Consider the following 21,326-nt stretch of genomic DNA (forward strand, 5'->3'; position numbering starts at 1 on the left):
GGAAGCAAATGAGCTGAAAATGGGCAAATTTTGACTATCCGTTTTGAAAATAAGCCGCAACAAGCTCAAACCAAACGGTGGACATTCTTTTGCTTCAATTTCACTGGTACATAAATCGTGGAGTATGATTTGGTGGTGCCTTATCCTCTTATAAACGTCAATAGTTATCAAATCCAATTTTTACATTTTTAAGTAAACTAGAGACAGTTTCTAGTCATTTCCCAAGATTTCATCCCTCTACGACTTTTCCGTTCGGAAGAAATGGGAGCTCTAAATATCAGCTCCGAATCACAAAAGACCCAAATTTCAACGTGTTTATCAACATGCAGAAGTTTGAAGAGGTTGGACGTAAAATTGAATGTTTTATGCAAAATGATACTCTTTAATTTTAATTTTTAATTGTGAAAAGTACTTTTATGTGTGTGGGCTAAATATTTTTAATACCTTTAAATATATAGGCCTATTTACATAATTGAGTCAAATTACCCCCCCCCCCCCTCTCGTTCTCTGTCTTCAAACTAGGCCTACTGATTTTGGCATTTTAAGCAAAAATACAAGTTTTATACGTTATTCTGATTTGGTATAAATCTATAGCAAAAGCGCTCATATAAGTAGATTTTTGATGCTTTTCTTAACGTCAGAGACCTGTACTTTTGGATAAATAAAAAATAGTTATCAAAATCCAATTTTTTACATTTTTAAGTAAACTAGAGACAGTTTCTAGTCATTTCCCAAGATTTCATCCCTCTACGACTTTCCGTTCGGAAGAAATGGGGCTCTAAATATCAGCTCCGAATCACCAAAAGACCCAAATTTCAACGTGTTTATCAACATGCAGAAGTTTGAAGAGGTTGGACGTAAAATTGAATGTTTTATGCAAAATGATACTCTTTAATTTTAATTTTTTAATTGTGAAAAGTACTTTATGTGTGTACAAATATTTTTAATACCTTAAATATAGGCCTATTTACATAATTGAGTCAAATTACCCCCCTCTCGTTCTCTGTCTTCAAACTAGGCCTACTGATTTTGGAATTAAAAGCAAAAATACAAGTTTTATACGTTATTCTGATTTGGTATAAATCTATAGCAAAAGCGCTCATATAAGTAGATTTTTGATGCTTTTCTTAACGTCAGAGACCTGTACTTTTGGATAAATAAAAAACATTATTACTAAAACTAATCACAAATGTTATTTCAAGCATTTGCGAATGAAATAAAATGATCTATTAAGACTTCTGCCCTTATTCTATGTTTTTTTGTAAAAATGCGCGTACATAGCAACACACTTTAAAAGCCGCTTATAAGAGAGCGCACCACCAATGATTGCGCCATTGGATAACACAGGAAATACGCATGTTTGGATGGCGTTTTGTCACTGCAAAAACGTAATATGGATAAAAAGTTTGGTATCAAATTAAAGCTTATCACGTGTAGAATATTTTTCTTTTAACAGAATATATTGGTGACCATCTACTTTTTTTGCTATTTGGCCGCAAAGAAAAAACGTGCAAAATTTAACCCTAAAAATCACTCAATTTTTGAAACCGGACATTGTCCAAATTCGCGCCAAAACTCCATCTCTGAAATAAAACATTGGGACTTTTTCTCATATTTTGTCATGTAGACACTTGTCGGAAGCAAATGAGCTAAAATGGGCAAATTTTGACTATCCGTTTTGAAAATAAAGCCGCAACAAGCTCAAATAAGCGGTGGACTATTTTAACCGAATTTCACTGGTACATAAATCGTGGAGTGATTTGGTGGTGCGCCCTCTTATAAACGTCAATAGTTATCAAAATCCAATTTTTACATTTTAAGTAAACTAGAGACAGTTTCTAGTCATTTCCCAAGATTTCATCCCTCTACGACTTTCCGTTCGGAAGAAATGGGGCTCTAAATATCAGCTCCGAATCACCAAAAGACCCAAATTTCAACGTGTTTATCAACATGCAGAAGTTTGAAGAGGTTGGACGTAAAATTGAATGTTTTATGCAAAATGATACTCTTTAATTTTAATTTTTAATTGTGAAAAGTACTTTATGTGTGTACAAATATTTTTAATACCTTAAATATAGGCCTATTTACATAATTGAGTCAAATTACCCCCCTCTCGTTCTCTGTCTTCAAACTAGGCCTACTGATTTTGGCATTTTAAGCAAAAATACAAGTTTTATACGTTATTCTGCTTTGGTATAAATCTATAGCAAAAGCGCTCATATAAGTAGACTTTTTGATGCTTTTCTTAACGTCAGAGACCTGTACTTTTGGAGAAATAAAAAAACATGATTACTAAAACTAATCACAAATGTTATTTCAAGCATTTGCGAATGAAATAAAATGATCTATTAAGACTTCTGCCCTTATTCTATGTTTTTTTGTAAAAATGCGCGTACATAGCAACACACTTTAAAAGCCGCACGTCAATAGTTATCAAAATCCAATTTTTTACATTTTTAAGTAAACTAGAGACAGTTTTTATTCATTTCCCACGATTTCATCCCTCTACGACTTTCCGTTCGGAAGAAATGGGCTCTAAATATCAGCTCCGAATCACCAAAATTTTTCAACGTGTTTATCAACATGCAGAAGTTTGAAGAGGTTGGACGTAAATTTGAATGTTTTATGCAAAATGATACTCTTTAATTTTAATTTTTTAATTGTGAAAAGTACTTTATGTGTGTACAAATATTTTAATACCTTAAATATAGGCCTATTTACATAATTGAGTCAAATTACCCCCCCTCTCGTTCTCTGTCTTCAAACTAGGCCTACTGATTTTGGCATTTTAAGCAAAAATACAAGTTTTATACGTTATTCTGATTTGGTATAAATCTATAGCAAAAGCGCTCATATAAGTAGATTTTTGATGCTTTTCTTAACGTCAGAGACCTGTACTTTTGGATAAATAAAAAAACATTATTACTAAAACTAATCACAAATGTTATTTCAAGCATTTGCGAATGAAATAAAATGATCTATTAAGACTTCTGCCCTTATTCTATGTTTTTTGTAAAATGCGCGTACATAGCAACACACTTTAAAAGCCGCTTATAAGAGAGCGCACCACCAATGATTGCGCCATTGGATAACACAGGGAAATACGCATGTTTGGATGGCGTTTTGTCACTGCAAAAACGTAATATGGATAAAAAGTTTGGTATCAAATTAAAGCTTATCACGTGTAGAATATTTTTCTTTTAACAGAATATATTGGTGACCATCTACTTTTTTTGCTATTTGGCCGCAAAGAAAAAACGTGCAAATTTAACCCTAAAAAATCACTCAATTTTTGAAACCGGACATTGTCCAAATTCGCGCCAAAACTCCATCTCTGAAATAAAACATTGGGACTTTTTCTCATATTTTGTCATGTAGACACTTGTCGGAAGCAAATGAGCTAAAATGGGCAAATTTTGACTATACGTTTTGAAAATAAAGCCGCAACAAGCTCAAATAAGCGGTGGACTATTTTAACCGAATTTCACTGGTACATAAATCGTGGAGTGATGTGGTGGTGCGCCCTCTTATAAACGTCAATAGTTATCAAAATCCAATTTTTTACATTTTTAAGTAAACTAGAGACAGTTTCTAGTCATTTCCCAAGATTTCATCCCTCTACGACTTTCCGTTCGGAAGAAATGGGGCTCTAAATATCAGCTCCGAATCACCAAAAGACCCAAATTTCAACGTGTTTATCAACATGCAGAAGTTTGAAGAGGTTGGACGTAAAATTGAATGTTTTATGCAAAATGATACTCTTTAATTTTAATTTTTTAATTGTGAAAAGTACTTTATGTGTGTACAAATATTTTTAATACCTTAAATATAGGCCTATTTACATAATTGAGTCAAATTACCCCCCCTCTCGTTCTCTGTCTTCAAACTAGGCCTACTGATTTTGGCATTTTAAGCAAAAATACAAGTTTTATACGTTATTCTGATTTGGTATAAATCTATAGCAAAAGCGCTCATATAAGTAGATTTTTGATGCTTTTCTTAACGTCAGAGACCTGTACTTTTGGATAAATAAAAAAACATTATTACTAAAACTAATCACAAATGTTATTTCAAGCATTTGCGAATGAAATAAAATGATCTATTAAGACTTCTGCCCTTATTCTATGTTTTTTGTAAAAATGCGCGTACATTTGCAACACACTTTAAAACCGCGTCAATAGTTATCAAAATCCAATTTTTACATTTTTAAGTAAACTAGAGACAGTTTCTAGTCATTTCCCAAGATTTCATCCCTCTACGACTTTCCGTTCGGAAGAAATGGGGCTCTAAATATCAGCTCCGAATCACCAAAAGACCCAAATTTCAACGTGTTTATCAACATGCAGAAGTTTGAAGAGGTTGGACGTAAAATTGAATGTTTTATGCAAAATGATACTCTTTAATTTTAATTTTTTAATTGTGAAAAGTACTTTATGTGTGTACAAATATTTTTAATACCTTAAATATAGGCCTATTTACATAATTGAGTCAAATTACCCCCCCCCCCTCAGTATCTGCATTCAAAATAGGCCTACTGATTTTGGCATTTTAAGCAAAAATACAAGTTTTATACGTTATTCTGATTTGGTATAAATCTATAGCAAAAGCGCTCATATAAGTAGATTTTTGATGCTTTTCTTAACGTCAGAGACCTGTACTTTTGGATAAATAAAAAAAAATTATTACTAAAACTAATCACAAATGTTATTTCAAGCATTTGCGAATGAAATAAAATGATCTATTAAGACTTCTGCCCTTATTCTATGGTGTGTTTGTAAAAATGCGCGTACATAGCAACACACTTTAAAAGCCGCTTATAAGAGAGCGCACCACCAATGATTGCGCCATTGGATAACACAGGGAAATACGCATGTTTGGATGGCGTTTTGTCACTGCAAAAACGTAATATGGATAAAAAGTTTGGTATCAAATTAAAGCTTATCACGTGTAGAATATTTTTCTTTTAACAGAATATATTGGTGACCATCTACTTTTTTTGCTATTTGGCCGCAAAGAAAAAACGTGCAAATTTAACCCTAAACAAACGCTCAATTTTTGAAACCGGACATTGTCCAAATTCGCGCCAAAACTCCATCTCTGAAATAAAACATTGGGACTTTTTCTCATATTTTTTCATGTAGACACTTGTCGGAAGCAAATGAGCTTAAAATGGGCAAATTTTGACTATCCGTTTTGAAAATAAAGCCGCAACAAGCTCAAATAAGCGGTGGACTATTTTAACCGAATTTCACTGGTACATAAATCGTGGAGTGATTTGGTGGTGCGCCCTCTTATAAACGTCAATAGTTATCAAAATCCAATTTTTACATTTTTAAGTAAACTAGAGACAGTTTCTAGTCATTTCCCAAGATTTCATCCCTCTACGACTTTCCGTTCGGAAGAAATGGGGCTCTAAATATCAGCTCCGAATCACCAAAAGACCCAAATTTCAACGTGTTTATCAACATGCAGAAGTTTGAAGAGGTTGGACGTAAAATTGAATGTTTTATGCAAAATGATACTCTTTAATTTTAATTTTTTAATTGTGAAAAGTACTTTATGTGTGTACAAATATTTTTAATACTTTAAATATAGGCCTATTTACATAATTGAGTCAAATTACCCCCCCCTCTCGTTCTCTGTCTTCAAACTAGGCCTACTGATTTTGGCATTTTAAGCAAAAATACAAGTTTTATACGTTATTCTGATTTGGTATAAATCTATAGCAAAAGCGCTCATATAAGTAGATTTTTGATGCTTTTCTTAACGTCAGAGACCTGTACTTTTGGATAAATAAAAAACATTATTACTAAAACTAATCACAAATGTTATTTCAAGCATTTGCGAATGAAATAAAATGATCTATTAAGACTTCTGCCCTTATTCTATGTTTTTTTTTAAAAATGCGCGTACATAGCAACACACTTTAAAAGCCGCTTATAAGAGAGCGCACCACCAATGATTGCGCCATTGGATAACACAGGGAAATACGCATGTTTGGATGGCGTTTTGTCACTGCAAAAAACGTAATATGGATAAAAAGTTTGGTATCAAATTAAAGCTTATCACGTGTAGAATATTTTTCTTTTAACAGAATATATTGGTGACCATCTACTTTTTTTGCTATTTGGCCGCAAAGAAAAACGTGCAAATTTAACCCTAAAAATCACTCAATTTTTGAAACCGGACATTGTCCAAATTCGCGCCAAAACTCCATCTCTGAAATAAAACATTGGGACTTTTTCTCATATTTTGTCATGTAGACACTTGTCGGAAGCAAATGAGCTAAAATGGGCAAATTTTGACTATCCGTTTTGAAAATAAAGCCGCAACAAGCTCAAATAAGCGGTGGACTATTTTAACCGAATTTCACTGGTACATAAATCGTGGAGTGATTTGGTGGTGCGCCCTCTTATAAACGTCAATAGTTATCAAAATCCAATTTTTTACATTTTTTAAGTAAACTAGAGACAGTTTCTAGTCATTTCCCAAGATTTCATCCCTCTACGACTTTCCGTTCGGAAGAAATGGGGCTCTAAATATCAGCTCCGAATCACCAAAAGACCCAAATTTCAACGTGTTTATCAACATGCAGAAGTTTGAAGAGGTTGGACGTAAAATTGAATGTTTTATGCAAAATGATACTCTTTAATTTTAATTTTTTATTTGTGAAAAGTACTTTATGTGTGTACAAATATTTTTAATACCTTAAATATAGGCCTATTTACATAATTGAGTCAAATTACCCCCCCTCTCGTTCTCTGTCTTCAAACTAGGCCTACTGATTTTGGCAAATAAAAAAAAAATACAAGTTTTATACGTTATTCTGATTTGGTATAAATCTATAGCAAAAGCGCTCATATAAGTAGATTTTGATGCTTTTCTTAACGTCAGAGACCTGTACTTTTGGATAAATAAAAAACATTATTACTAAAACTAATCACAAATGTTATTTCAAGCATTTGCGAATGAAATAAAATGATCTATTAAGACTTCTGCCCTTATTCTATGATTTTTTGTAAAAATGCGCGTACATAGCAACACACTTTAAAAGCCGCTTATAAGAGAGCGCACCACCAATGATTGCGCCATTGGATAACACAGGGAAATACGCATGTTTGGATGGCGTTTTGTCACTGCAAAAACGTAATATGGATAAAAAGTTTGGTATCAAATTAAAGCTTATCACGTGTAGAATATTTTTCTTTTAACAGAATATATTGGTGACCATCTACTTTTTTTGCTATTTGGCCGCAAAGAAAAAACGTGCAAATTTAACCCTACAAAATCACTCAATTTTTGAAACCGGACATTGTCCAAATTCGCGCCAAAACTCCATCTCTGAAATAAAACATTGGGACTTTTTCTCATATTTTTTCATGTAGACACTTGTCGGAAGCAAATGAGCTAAAATGGGCAAATTTTGACTATCCGTTTTGAAAATAAAGCCGCAACAAGCTCAAATAAGCGGTGGACTATTTTAACCGAATTTCACTGGTACATAAATCGTGGAGTGATTTGGTGGTGCGCCCCTCTTATAAACGTCAATAGTTATCAAAATCCAATTTTTTACATTTTTAAGTAAACTAGAGACAGTTTCTAGTCATTTCCCAAGATTTCATCCCTCTACGACTTTCCGTTCGGAAGAAATGGGGCTCTAAATATCAGCTCCGAATCACCAAAAGACCCAAATTTCAACGTGTTTATCAACATGCAGAAGTTTGAAGAGGTTGGACGTAAAATTGAATGTTTTATGCAAAATGATACTCTTTAATTTTAATTTTTAATTGTGAAAAGTACTTTATGTTTGTACAAATATTTTAATACCTTAAATATAGGCCTATTTACATAATTGAGTCAAATTACCCCCCCTCTCGTTCTCTGTCTTCAAACTAGGCCTACTGATTTTGGCATTTTAAGCAAAAATACAAGTTTTATACGTTATTCTGATTTGGTATAAATCTATAGCAAAAGCGCTCATATAAGTAGATTTTGATGCTTTTCTTAACGTCAGAGACCTGTACTTTTGGATAAATAAAAAAACATTATTACTAAAACTAATCACAAATGTTATTTCAAGCATTTGCGAATGAAATAAAATGATCTATTAAGACTTCTGCCCTTATTCTATGTTTTTTTGTAAAAATGCGCGTACATAGCAACACACTTTAAAAGCCGCGTCAATAGTTATCAAAATCCAATTTTTTACATTTTTAAGTAAACTAGAGACAGTTTCTAGTCATTTCCCAAGATTTCATCCCTCTACGACTTTCCGTTCGGAAGAAATGGGGCTCTAAATATCAGCTCCGAATCACCAAAAGACCCAAATTTCAACGTGTTTATCAACATGCAGAAGTTTGAAGAGGTTGGACGTAAAATTGAATGTTTTATGCAAAATGATACTCTTTAATTTTAATTTTTTTTTTGTTAAAAGTACTTTATGTGTGTACAAATATTTTTAATACCTTAAATATAGGCCTATTTACATAATTGAGTCAAATTACCCCCCCTCTCGTTCTCTGTCTTCAAACTAGGCCTACTGATTTTGGCATTTTAAGCAAAAATACAAGTTTTATACGTTATTCTGATTTGGTATAAATCTATAGCAAAAGCGCTCATATAAGTAGATTTTTGATGCTTTTCTTAACGTCAGAGACCTGTACTTTTGGATAAATAAAAAACATTATTACTAAAACTAATCACAAATGTTATTTCAAGCATTTGCGAATGAAATAAAATGATCTATTAAGACTTCTGCCCTTATTCTATGTTTTTTTGTAAAAATGCGCGTACATAGCAACACACTTTAAAAGCCGCTTATAAGAGAGCGCACCACCAATGATTGCGCCATTGGATAACACAGGGAAATACGCATGTTTGGATGGCGTTTTGTCACTGCAAAAACGTAATATGGATAAAAAGTTTGGTATCAAATTAAAGCTTATCACGTGTAGAATATTTTTCTTTTAACAGAATATATTGGTGACCATCTACTTTTTTTGCTATTTGGCCGCAAAGAAAAAACGTGCAAATTTAACCCTAAAAATCACTCAATTTTTGAAACCGGACATTGTCCAAATTCGCGCCAAAACTCCATCTCTGAAATAAAACATTGGGACTTTTTCTCATATTTTGTCATGTAGACACTTGTCGGAAGCAAATGAGCTTAAATGGGCAAATTTTGACTATCCGTTTTGAAAATAAAGCCGCAACAAGCTCAAATAAGCGGTGGACTATTTTAACCGAATTTCACTGGTACATAAATCGTGGAGTGATTTGGTGGTGCGCCCTCTTATAAACGTCAATAGTTATCAAAATCCAATTTTTTACATTTTTAAGTAAACTAGAGACAGTTTCTAGTCATTTCCCAAGATTTCATCCCTCTACGACTTTCCGTTCGGAAGAAATGGGGCTCTAAATATCAGCTCCGAATCACCAAAAGACCCAAATTTCAACGTGTTTATCAACATGCAGAAGTTTGAAGAGGTTGGACGTAAAATTGAATGTTTTATGCAAAATGATGATAATTTTAATTTTTAATTGTGAAAAGTACTTTATGTGTGTACAAATATTTTTAATACCTTAAATATAGGCCTATTTACATAATTGAGTCAAATTACCCCCCCTCTCGTTCTCTGTCTTCAAACTAGGCCTACTGATTTTGGCATTTTAAGCAAAAATACAAGTTTTATACGTTATTCTGATTTGGTATAAATCTATAGCAAAAGCGCTCATATAAGTAGATTTTGATGCTTTTCTTAACGTCAGAGACCTGTACTTTTGGATAAATAAAAAACATTATTACTAAAACTAATCACAAATGTTATTTCAAGCATTTGCGAATGAAATAAAATGATCTATTAAGACTTCTGCCCTTATTCTATGTTTTTTGTAAAAATGCGCGTACATAGCAACACACTTTAAAAAGCCGCGTCAATAGTTATCAAAATCCAATTTTTACATTTTTAAGTAAACTAGAGACAGTTTCTAGTCATTTCCCAAGATTTCATCCCTCTACGACTTTCCGTTCGGAAGAAATGGGGCTCTAAATATCAGCTCCGAATCACCAAAAGACCCAAATTTCAACGTGTTTATCAACATGCAGAAGTTTGAAGAGGTTGGACGTAAAATTGAATGTTTTATGCAAAATGATACTCTTTAATTTTAATTTTTTAATTGTGTAAAGTACTTTATGTGTGTACAAATATTTTTAATACCTTAAATATAGGCCTATTTACATAATTGAGTCAAATTACCCCCCCTCTCGTTCTCTGTCTTCAAACTAGGCCTACTGATTTTGGCATTTTAAGCAAAAATACAAGTTTTATACGTTATTCTGATTTGGTATAAATCTATAGCAAAAGCGCTCATATAAGTAGATTTTTGATGCTTTTCTTAACGTCAGAGACCTGTACTTTTGGATAAATAAAAAAACATTATTACTAAAACTAATCACAAATGTTATTTCAAGCATTTGCGAATGAAATAAAATGATCTATTAAGACTTCTGCCCTTATTCTATGTTTTTTTGTAAAAAATGCGCGTACATAGCAACACACTTTAAAAGCCGCTTATAAGAGAGCGCACCACCAATGATTGCGCCATTGGATAACACAGGGAAATACGCATGTTTGGATGGCGTTTTGTCACTGCAAAAACGTAATATGGATAAAAAGTTTGGTATCAAATTAAAGCTTATCACGTGTAGAATATTTTTCTTTTAACAGAATATATTGGTGACCATCTACTTTTTTTGCTATTTGGCCGCAAAGAAAAAACGTGCAAATTTAACCCTAAAAAATCACTCAATTTTTGAAACCGGACATTGTCCAAATTCGCGCCAAAACTCCATCTCTGAAATAAAACATTGGGACTTTTTCTCATATTTTGTCATGTAGACACTTGTCGGAAGCAAATGAGCTTAAAATGGGCAAATTTTGACTATCCGTTTTGAAAATAAAGCCGCAACAAGCTCAAATAAGCGGTGGACTATTTTAACCGAATTTCACTGGTACATAAATCGTGGAGTGATTTGGTGGTGCGCCCTCTTATAAACGTCAATAGTTATCAAAATCCAATTTTTACATTTTAAGTAAACTAGAGACAGTTTCTAGTCATTTCCCAAGATTTCATCCCTCTACGACTTTCCGTTCGGAAGAAATGGGGCTCTAAATATCAGCTCCGAATCACCAAAAGACCCAAATTTCAACGTGTTTATCAACATGCAGAAGTTTGAAGAGGTTGGACGTAAAATTGAATGTTTTATGCAAAATGATACTCTTTAATTTTAATTTTTTAATTGTGAAAAGTACTTTATGTGTGTACAAATATTTTAATACCTTAAATATAGGCCTATTTACATAATTGAGTCAAATTACCCCCCCCTCTCGTTCTCTGTCTTCAAACTAGGCCTACTGATTTTGGCATTTTTAAGCAAAAATACAAGTTTTATACGTTATTCTGATTTGGTATAAATCTATAGCAAAAGCGCTCATATAAGTAGATTTTTGATGCTTTTCTTAACGTCAGACCTGTACTTTTGGATAAATAAAAAAACATTATTACTAAAACTAATCACAAATGTTATTTCAAGCATTTGCGAATGAAATAAAATGATCTATTAAGACTTCTGCCCTTATTCTATGTTTTTTTTTAAAAATGCGCGTACATAGCAACACACTTTAAAAGCCGCGTCAATAGTTATCAAAATCCAATTTTTACATTTTTAAGTAAACTAGAGACAGTTTCTAGTCATTTCCCAAGATTTCATCCCTCTACGACTTTCCGTTCGGAAGAAATGGGGCTCTAAATATCAGCTCCGAATCACCAAAAGACCCAAATTTCAACGTGTTTATCAACATGCAGAAGTTTGAAGAGGTTGGACGTAAAATTGAATGTTTTATGCAAAATGATACTCTTTAATTTTAATTTTTTAATTGTGAAAAGTACTTTATGTGTGTACAAATATTTTTAATACCTTAAATATAGGCCTATTTACATAATTGAGTCAAATTACCCCCCCCCTCTCGTTCTCTGTCTTCAAACTAGGCCTACTGATTTTGGCATTTTAAGCAAAAATACAAGTTTTATACGTTATTCTGATTTGGTATAAATCTATAGCAAAAGCGCTCATATAAGTAGATTTTTGATGCTTTTCTCCACGTCAGAGACCTGTACTTTTGGATAAATAAAAAACATTATTACTAAAACTAATCACAAATGTTATTTCAAGCATTTGCGAATGAAATAAAATGATCTATTAAGACTTCTGCCCTTATTCTATGTTTTTTTTTATTAATGCGCGTACATAGCAACACACTTTAAAAGCCGCTTATAAGAGAGCGCACCACCAATGATTGCGCCATTGGATAACACAGGAAATACGCATGTTTGGATGGCGTTTTGTCACTGCAAAAACGTAATATGGATAAAAAGTTTGGTATCAAATTAAAGCTTATCACGTGTAGAATATTTTTCTTTTAACAGAATATATTGGTGACCATCTACTTTTTTTTCTATTTGGCCGCAAAGAAAAAAAACGTGCAAATTTAACCCTAAAAAATCACTCAATTTTTGAAACCGGACATTGTCCAAATTCGCGCCAAAACTCCATCTCTGAAATAAAACATTGGGACTTTTTCTCATATTTTGTCATGTAGACACTTGTCGGAAGCAAATGAGCTAAAATGGGCAAATTTTGACTATCCGTTTTGAAAATAAAGCCGCAACAAGCTCAAATAAGCGGTGGACTATTTTAACCGAATTTCACTGGTACATAAATCGTGGAGTGATTTGGTGGTGCGCCCTCTTATAAACGTCAATAGTTATCAAAATCCAATTTTTACATTTTTAAGTAAACTAGAGACAGTTTCTAGTCATTTCCCAAGATTTCATCCCTCTACGACTTTCCGTTCGGAAGAAATGGGGCTCTAAATATCAGCTCCGAATCACCAAAAGACCCAAATTTCAACGTGTTTATCAACATGCAGAAGTTTGAAGAGGTTGGACGTAAAATTGAATGTTTTATGCAAAATGATACTCTTTAATTTTAATTTTTTTTTTGTGAAAAGTACTTTATGTGTGTACAAATATTTTTAATACCTTAAATATAGGCCTATTTACATAATTGAGTCAAATTACCCCCCCCCTCTCGTTCTCTGTCTTCAAACTAGGCCTACTGATTTTGGCATTTTAAGCAAAAATACAAGTTTTATACGTTATTCTGATTTGGTATAAATCTATAGCAAAAGCGCTCATATAAGTAGATTTTTGATGCTTTTCTTAACGTCAGAGACCTGTACTTTTGGATAAATAAAAAAACATTATTACTAAAACTAATCACAAATGTTATTTCAAGCATTTGCGAATGAAATAAAATGATCTATTAAGACTTCTGCCCTTATTCTATGTTTTTTTTTTTTTTTTCTCGTACATAGCAACACACTTTAAAAGCCACATCAATAGTTATCAAAATCCAATTTTTACATTTTTAAGTAAACTAGAGACAGTTTCTAGTCATTTCCCAAGATTTCATCCCTCTACGACTTTCCGTTCGGAAGAAATGGGGCTCTAAATATCAGCTCCGAATCACCAAAAGACCCAAATTTCAACGTGTTTATCAACATGCAGAAGTTTGAAGAGGTTGGACGTAAAATTGAATGTTTTATGCAAAATGATACTCTTTAATTTTAATTTTTTAATTGTGAAAAGTACTTTATGTGTGTACAAATATTTTTAATACCTTAAATATAGGCCTATTTACATAATTGAGTCAAATTACCCCCCCCTCTCGTTCTCTGTCTTCAAACTAGGCCTACTGATTTTGGCATTTTAAGCAAAAATACAAGTTTTATACGTTATTCTGATTTGGTATAAATCTATAGCAAAAGCGCTCATATAAGTAGATTTTTGATGCTTTTCTTAACGTCAGAGACCTGTACTTTTGGATAAATAAAAAAACATTATTACTAAAACTAATCACAAATGTTATTTCAAGCATTTGCGAATGAAATAAAATGATCTATTAAGACTTCTGCCCTTATTCTATGTTTTTTGTAAAATGCGCGTACATAGCAACACACTTTAAAAGCCGCTTATAAGAGAGCGCACCACCAATGATTGCGCCATTGGATAACACAGGGAAATACGCATGTTTGGATGGCGTTTTGTCACTGCAAAAACGTAATATGGATAAAAAGTTTGGTATCAAATTAAAGCTTATCACGTGTAGAATATTTTTCTTTTAACAGAATATATTGGTGACCATCTACTTTTTTTGCTATTTGGCCGCAAAGAAAAAACGTGCAAATTTAACCCTAAAAATCACTCAATTTTTGAAACCGGACATTGTCCAAATTCGCGCCAAAACTCCATCTCTGAAATAAAACATTGGGACTTTTTCTCATATTTTGTCATGTAGACACTTGTCGGAAGCAAATGAGCTAAAATGGGCAAATTTTGACTATCCGTTTTGAAAATAAAGCCGCAACAAGCTCAAATAAGCGGTGGACTATTTTAACCGAATTTCACTGGTACATAAATCGTGGAGTGATTTGGTGGTGCGCCCTCTTATAAACGTCAATAGTTATCAAAATCCAATTTTTACATTTTAAGTAAACTAGAGACAGTTTCTAGTCATTTCCCAAGATTTCATCCCTCTACGACTTTCCGTTCGGAAGAAATGGGGCTCTAAATATCAGCTCCGAATCACCAAAAGACCCAAATTTCAACGTGTTTATCAACATGCAGAAGTTTGAAGAGGTTGGACGTAAAATTGAATGTTTTATGCAAAATGATACTCTTTAATTTTAATTTTATAATTGTGAAAAGTACTTTATGTGTGTACAAATATTTTAATACCTTAAATATAGGCCTATTTACATAATTGAGTCAAATTACCCCCCCCCCCCTCGTTCTCTGTCTTCAAACTAGGCCTACTGATTTTGGCATTTTAAGCAAAAATACAAGTTTTATACGTTATTCTGATTTGGTATAAATCTATAGCAAAAGCGCTCATATAAGTAGATTTTGATGCTTTTCTTAACGTCAGAGACCTGTACTTTTGGATAAATAAAAAACATTATTACTAAAACTAATCACAAATGTTATTTCAAGCATTTGCGAATGAAATAAAATGATCTATTAAGACTTCTGCCCTTATTCTATGTTTTTTGTAAAAATGCGCGTACATAGCAACACACTTTAAAAGCCGCGTCAATAGTTATCAAAATCCAATTTTTTACATTTTTAAGTAAACTAGAGACAGTTTCTAGTCATTTCCCAAGATTTCATCCCTCTACGACTTTCCGTTCGGAAGAAATGGGGCTCTAAATATCAGCTCCGAATCACCAAAAGACCCAAATTTCAACGTGTTTATCAACATGCAGAAGTTTGAAGAGGTTGGACGTAAAATTGAATGTTTTATGCAAAATGATACTCTTTAATTTTAATTTTTTAATTGTGTAAAGTACTTTATGTGTGTACAAATATTTTTAATACCTTAAATATAGGCCTATTTACATAATTGAGTCAAATTACCCCCCCTCTCGTTCTCTGTCTTCAAACTAGGCCTACTGATTTTGGCATTTTAAGCAAAAATACAAGTTTTATACGTTATTCTGATTTGGTATAAATCTATAGCAAAAGCGCTCATATAAGTAGATTTTTGATGCTTTTCTTAACGTCAGAGACCTGTACTTTTGGATAAATAAAAAACATTATTACTAAAACTAATCACAAATGTTATTTCAAGCATTTGCGAATGAAATAAAATGATCTATTAAGACTTCTGCCCTTATTCTATGTTTTTTTGTAAAAATGCGCGTACATAGCAACACACTTTAAAAGCCGCTTATAAGAGAGCGCACCACCAATGATTGCGCCATTGGATAACACAGGGAAATACGCATGTTTGGATGGCGTTTTGTCACTGCAAAAACGTAATATGGATAAAAAGTTTGGTATCAAATTAAAGCTTATCACGTGTAGAATATTTTTCTTTTAACAGAATATATTGGTGACCATCTACTTTTTTTGCTATTTGGCCGCAAAGAAAAAACGTGCAAATTTAACCCTAAAAATCACTCAATTTTTGAAACCGGACATTGTCCAAATTCGCGCCAAAACTCCATCTCTGAAATAAAACATTGGGACTTTTTCTCATATTTTGTCATGTAGACACTTGTCGGAAGCAAATGAAAAAAAATGGGCAAATTTTGACTATCCGTTTTGAAAATAAAGCCGCAACAAGCTCAAATAAGCGGTGGACTATTTTAACCGAATTTCACTGGTACATAAATCGTGGAGTGATTTGGTGGTGCGCCCTCTTATAAACGTCAATAGTTATCAAAATCCAATTTTTTACATTTTTAAGTAAACTAGAGACAGTTTCTAGTCATTTCCCAAGATTTCATCCCTCTACGACTTTCCGTTCGGAAGAAATGGGGCTCTAAATATCAGCTCCGAATCACCAAAAGACCCAAATTTCAACGTGTTTATCAACATGCAGAAGTTTGAAGAGGTTGGACGTAAAATTGAATGTTTTATGCAAAATGATACTCTTTAATTTTAATTTTTTATTTGTGAAAAGTACTTTATGTGTGTACAAATATTTTTAATACCTTAAATATAGGCCTATTTACATAATTGAGTCAAATTACCCCCCCCTCTCGTTCTCTGTCTTCAAACTAGGCCTACTGATTTTGGCATTTTAAGCAAAAATACAAGTTTTATACGTTATTCTGATTTGGTATAAATCTATAGCAAAAGCGCTCATATAAGTAGATTTTTGATGCTTTTCTTAACGTCAGAGACCTGTACTTTTGGATAAATAAAAAAACATTATTACTAAAACTAATCACAAATGTTATTTCAAGCATTTGCGAATGAAATAAAATGATCTATTAAGACTTCTGCCCTTATTCTATGTTTTTTTGTAAAAATGCGCGTACATAGCAACACACTTTAAAAGCCGCGTCAATAGTTATCAAAATCCAATTTTTTACATTTTTAAGTAAACTAGAGACAGTTTCTAGTCATTTCCCAAGATTTCATCCCTCTACGACTTTCCGTTCGGAAGAAATGGGGCTCTAAATATCAGCTCCGAATCACCAAAAGACCCAAATTTCAACGTGTTTATCAACATGCAGAAGTTTGAAGAGGTTGGACGTAAAATTGAATGTTTTATGCAAAATGATACTCTTTAATTTTAATTTTTAATTGTGAAAAGTACTTTATGTGTGTACAAATATTTTAATACCTTAAATATAGGCCTATTTACATAATTGAGTCAAATTACCCCCCCTCTCGTTCTCTGTCTTCAAACTAGGCCTACTGATTTTGGCATTTTAAGCAAAAATACAAGTTTTATACGTTATTCTGATTTGGTATAAATCTATAGCAAAAGCGCTCATATAAGTAGATTTTTGATGCTTTTCTTAACGTCAGAGACCTGTACTTTTGGATAAATAAAAAACATTATTACTAAAACTAATCACAAATGTTATTTCAAGCATTTGCGAATGAAATAAAATGATCTATTAAGACTTCTGCCCTTATTCTATGTTTTTTTGTAAAAATGCGCGTACATAGCAACACACTTTAAAAGCCGCTTATAAGAGAGCGCACCACCAATGATTGCGCCATTGGATAACACAGGGAAATACGCATGTTTGGATGGCGTTTTGTCACTGCAAAAACGTAATATGGATAAAAAGTTTGGTATCAAATTAAAGCTTATCACGTGTAGAATATTTTTCTTTTAACAGAATATATTGGTGACCATCTACTTTTTTTTGCTATTTGGCCGCAAAGAAAAAACGTGCAAATTTAACCCTAAAAATCACTCAATTTTTGAAACCGGACATTGACCAAATTCGCGCCAAAACGCCATCTCTGAAATAAAACATTGGGACTTTTTCTCATATTTTGTCATGTAGACACTTGTCGGAAGCAAATGAGCTGAAAATGGGCAAATTTTGACTATCCGTTTTGAAAATAAAGCCGCAACAAGCTCAAATAAGCGGTGGACTATTTTAACCGAATTTCACTGGTACATAAATCGTGGAGTGATTTGGTGGTGCGCCCTCTTATAAACGTCAATAGTTATCAAAATCCAATTTTTACATTTTTAAGTAAACTAGAGACAGTTTCTAGTCATTTCCCAAGATTTCATCCCTCTACGACTTTCCGTTCGGAAGAAATGGGGCTCTAAATATCAGCTCCGAATCACCAAAAGACCCAAATTTCAACGTGTTTATCAACATGCAGAAGTTTGAAGAGGTTGGACGTAAAATTGAATGTTTTATGCAAAATGATACTCTTTAATTTTAATTTTTTATTTGTGAACAGTACTTTATGTGTGTACAAATATTTTTAATACCTTAAATATAGGCCTATTTACATAATTGAGTCAAATTACCCCCCCCTCTCGTTCTCTGTCTTCAAACTAGGCCTACTGATTTTGGCATTTTAAGCAAAAATACAAGTTTTATACGTTATTCTGATTTGGTATAAATCTATAGCAAAAGCGCTCATATAAGTAGATTTTTGATGCTTTTCTTAACGTCAGAGACCTGTACTTTTGGATAAATAAAAAACATTATTACTAAAACTAATCACAAATGTTATTTCAAGCATTTGCGAATGAAATAAAATGATCTATTAAGACTTCTGCCCTTATTCTATGTTTTTTTTTTTTTTTTCGCGTACATAGCAACACACTTTAAAAGCCGCGTCAATAGTTATCAAAATCCAATTTTTACATTTTTAAGTAAACTAGAGACAGTTTCTAGTCATTTCCCAAGATTTCATCCCTCTACGACTTTCCGTTCGGAAGAAATGGGGCTCTAAATATCAGCTCCGAATCACCAAAAGACCCAAATTTCAACGTGTTTATCAACATGCAGAAGTTTGAAGAGGTTGGACGTAAAATTGAATGTTTTATGCAAAATGATACTCTTTAATTTTAATTTTTAATTGTGAAAAGTACTTTATGTGTGTACAAATATTTTTAATACCTTAAATATAGGCCTATTTACATAATTGAGTCAAATTACCCCCTCCCCCCACTTATTCTCTGTCTTCAAACTAGGCCTACTGATTTTGGCATTTTAAGCAAAAATACAAGTTTTATACGTTATTCTGATTTGGTATAAATCTATAGCAAAAGCGCTCATATAAGTAGATTTTTGATGCTTTTCTTAACGTCAGAGACCTGTACTTTTGGATAAATAAAAAACATTATTACTAAAACTAATCACAAATGTTATTTCAAGCATTTGCGAATGAAATAAAATGATCTATTAAGACTTCTGCCCTTATTCTATGTTTTTTTGTAAAAATGCGCGTACATAGCAACACACTTTAAAAGCCGCTTATAAGAGAGCGCACCACCAATGATTGCGCCATTGGATAACACAGGAAATACGCATGTTTGGATGGCGTTTTGTCACTGCAAAAACGTAATATGGATAAAAAGTTTGGTATCAAATTAAAGCTTATCACGTGTAGAATATTTTTCTTTTAACAGAATATATTGGTGACCATCTACTTTTTTTTGCTATTTGGCCGCAAAGAAAAAACGTGCAAATTTAACCCTAAAAAATCACTCAATTTTTGAAACCGGACATTGTCCAAATTCGCGCCAAAACTCCATCTCTGAAATAAAACATTGGGACTTTTTCTCATATTTTGTCATGTAGACACTTGTCGGAAGCAAATGAGCTAAAATGGGCAAATTTTGACTATCCGTTTTGAAAATAAAGCCGCAACAAGCTCAAATAAGCGGTGGACTATTTTAACCGAATTTCACTGGTACATAAATCGTGGAGTGATTTGGTGGTGCGCCCTCTCGAGGCCTGAGAACGATCCGTGCATTTTTCATGGAGGACTTTTTCATGCGCGCCGACGTTTTTTGACGGCGCGATAAATATCCATATATGGACTTATATAGTCCATATATGGAGATATATGGACTTCTATAGTCTATATATGGAGATCAAACAACGTAGCGCCATTTCGTCGGAATTTTGAACACCGATGTCGAAATTCAATCACGGCGCCGTGTGGAAGACAAATTTTGTACAGGAATTTAACAGGATATACCGATTTGTGGAATAATAAACAACAAGATATAATGAACGGCAAGTGTTCAAACATCGCTTGGACCAAACTGGAAGTGAAGAGTTGAACATATATCCGATTTGGAAGAATTTATGTGGATAGTTACCGGGAGTGCCGCTGTGACAGTGTGTGTAGTATTATGTGTACACATGCATGCTATACTTTTACCCCGGACTTTTACATGTCATGATGGTGATGATGGTTGTTTTTTACGTACTGTCTGCATGGTCTGAGCCCAGTTGAGTGACGACATATTTAATCAGCTCTATTCTAGTATAAAACAAGTTCATTCTTACGGCAGTGTGCTTTCTTATGGTCTGTCTGCATCTCAAGTTGCCGTGCAAAAATGGACATCTCCAATTCAATGCATCATGCATGCAAACCGTCATGACCGTGCGTAAATGTAGCCTGTTACTTCTGACTAGCATGCTGTGCTAGGCCTCAGTGGCATACACGGCATCACATTGATTGTACTTGTAGACAGGCCTAGCATCTGACTTGGCAAGAGAATACTGCTACTTGACAATATCGTCGCACCAACCGACAGTGTCACTGCAATCATGCAATGATCAAAACCCTGAGACTTCCATGCAAGATTCTCCATCATTATGCCATGCATGCATGTCATTATGTCATGAATGTTGTACCCTGGATAAATCAGTTGATTTGCTATTTACTGTGCCTGATGTCATGATTATTGCCCAGGATTGTTGCATGCCTACAACTTCCAACATGTCCAGGGTCATGAGGTATACTCATGGACATGGTACTGACACTGACTGGAGTTTTACGCTGATGTTGACAGTGTTACCATGGCCATGTGATGTCATCATTATTATTGACTGTGTACTGACTGTGACATGGACATGGACATGAGTACTATTTGCCGAGATCTGACTGAACAAACACCAATGCCGCCAATGGCATGTACCGCATGCGAATACAATGTGTCATCATGTTAGTAGCTGCAGGCCTACGAAAGAAAAACGGTAAGCAAAAACATGACAACAATTCAATTGTAGCCTATAGTTGAACATGATGTCCTCTCCTCTCCCGTATGAGGTTTGGACTATAATTAGGCCCTAGCCCTGTTGGCCTAAAATATACTACTAGCAAGTCATGACTGTAGTATACTAAAAGTCCTAGCATATTCACCCCCCCAGCGTTAGTATGCTGGCATGAGCTGCATCCATGCCATTTTTTCC

The 21,326-nt window shown here is 33.4% G+C and overlaps 1 protein-coding gene across 1 annotated transcript in view; it reads right to left on the reverse strand.

Moving 5' to 3' along the window:
- The window catches only part of LOC140163651 (craniofacial development protein 2-like), a 21,730-nt gene extending 1,005 nt beyond the window's left edge, over window positions 1–20,725 (reverse strand). The window contains exon 1 of the mRNA XM_072186966.1: window positions 20,596–20,725. Coding sequence (XP_072043067.1) covers window positions 20,596–20,725 — 130 coding nt within the window. The remainder of the gene's footprint in view (window positions 1–20,595) is intronic.
- Between the last annotated feature and the right edge of the window lie 601 nt (window positions 20,726–21,326).

The sequence above is a fragment of the Amphiura filiformis genome, chromosome 11 (genome assembly GCF_039555335.1).
Source record: "Amphiura filiformis chromosome 11, Afil_fr2py, whole genome shotgun sequence".
NCBI classification, from domain to species: Eukaryota; Metazoa; Echinodermata; class Ophiuroidea; order Amphilepidida; family Amphiuridae; genus Amphiura; species Amphiura filiformis.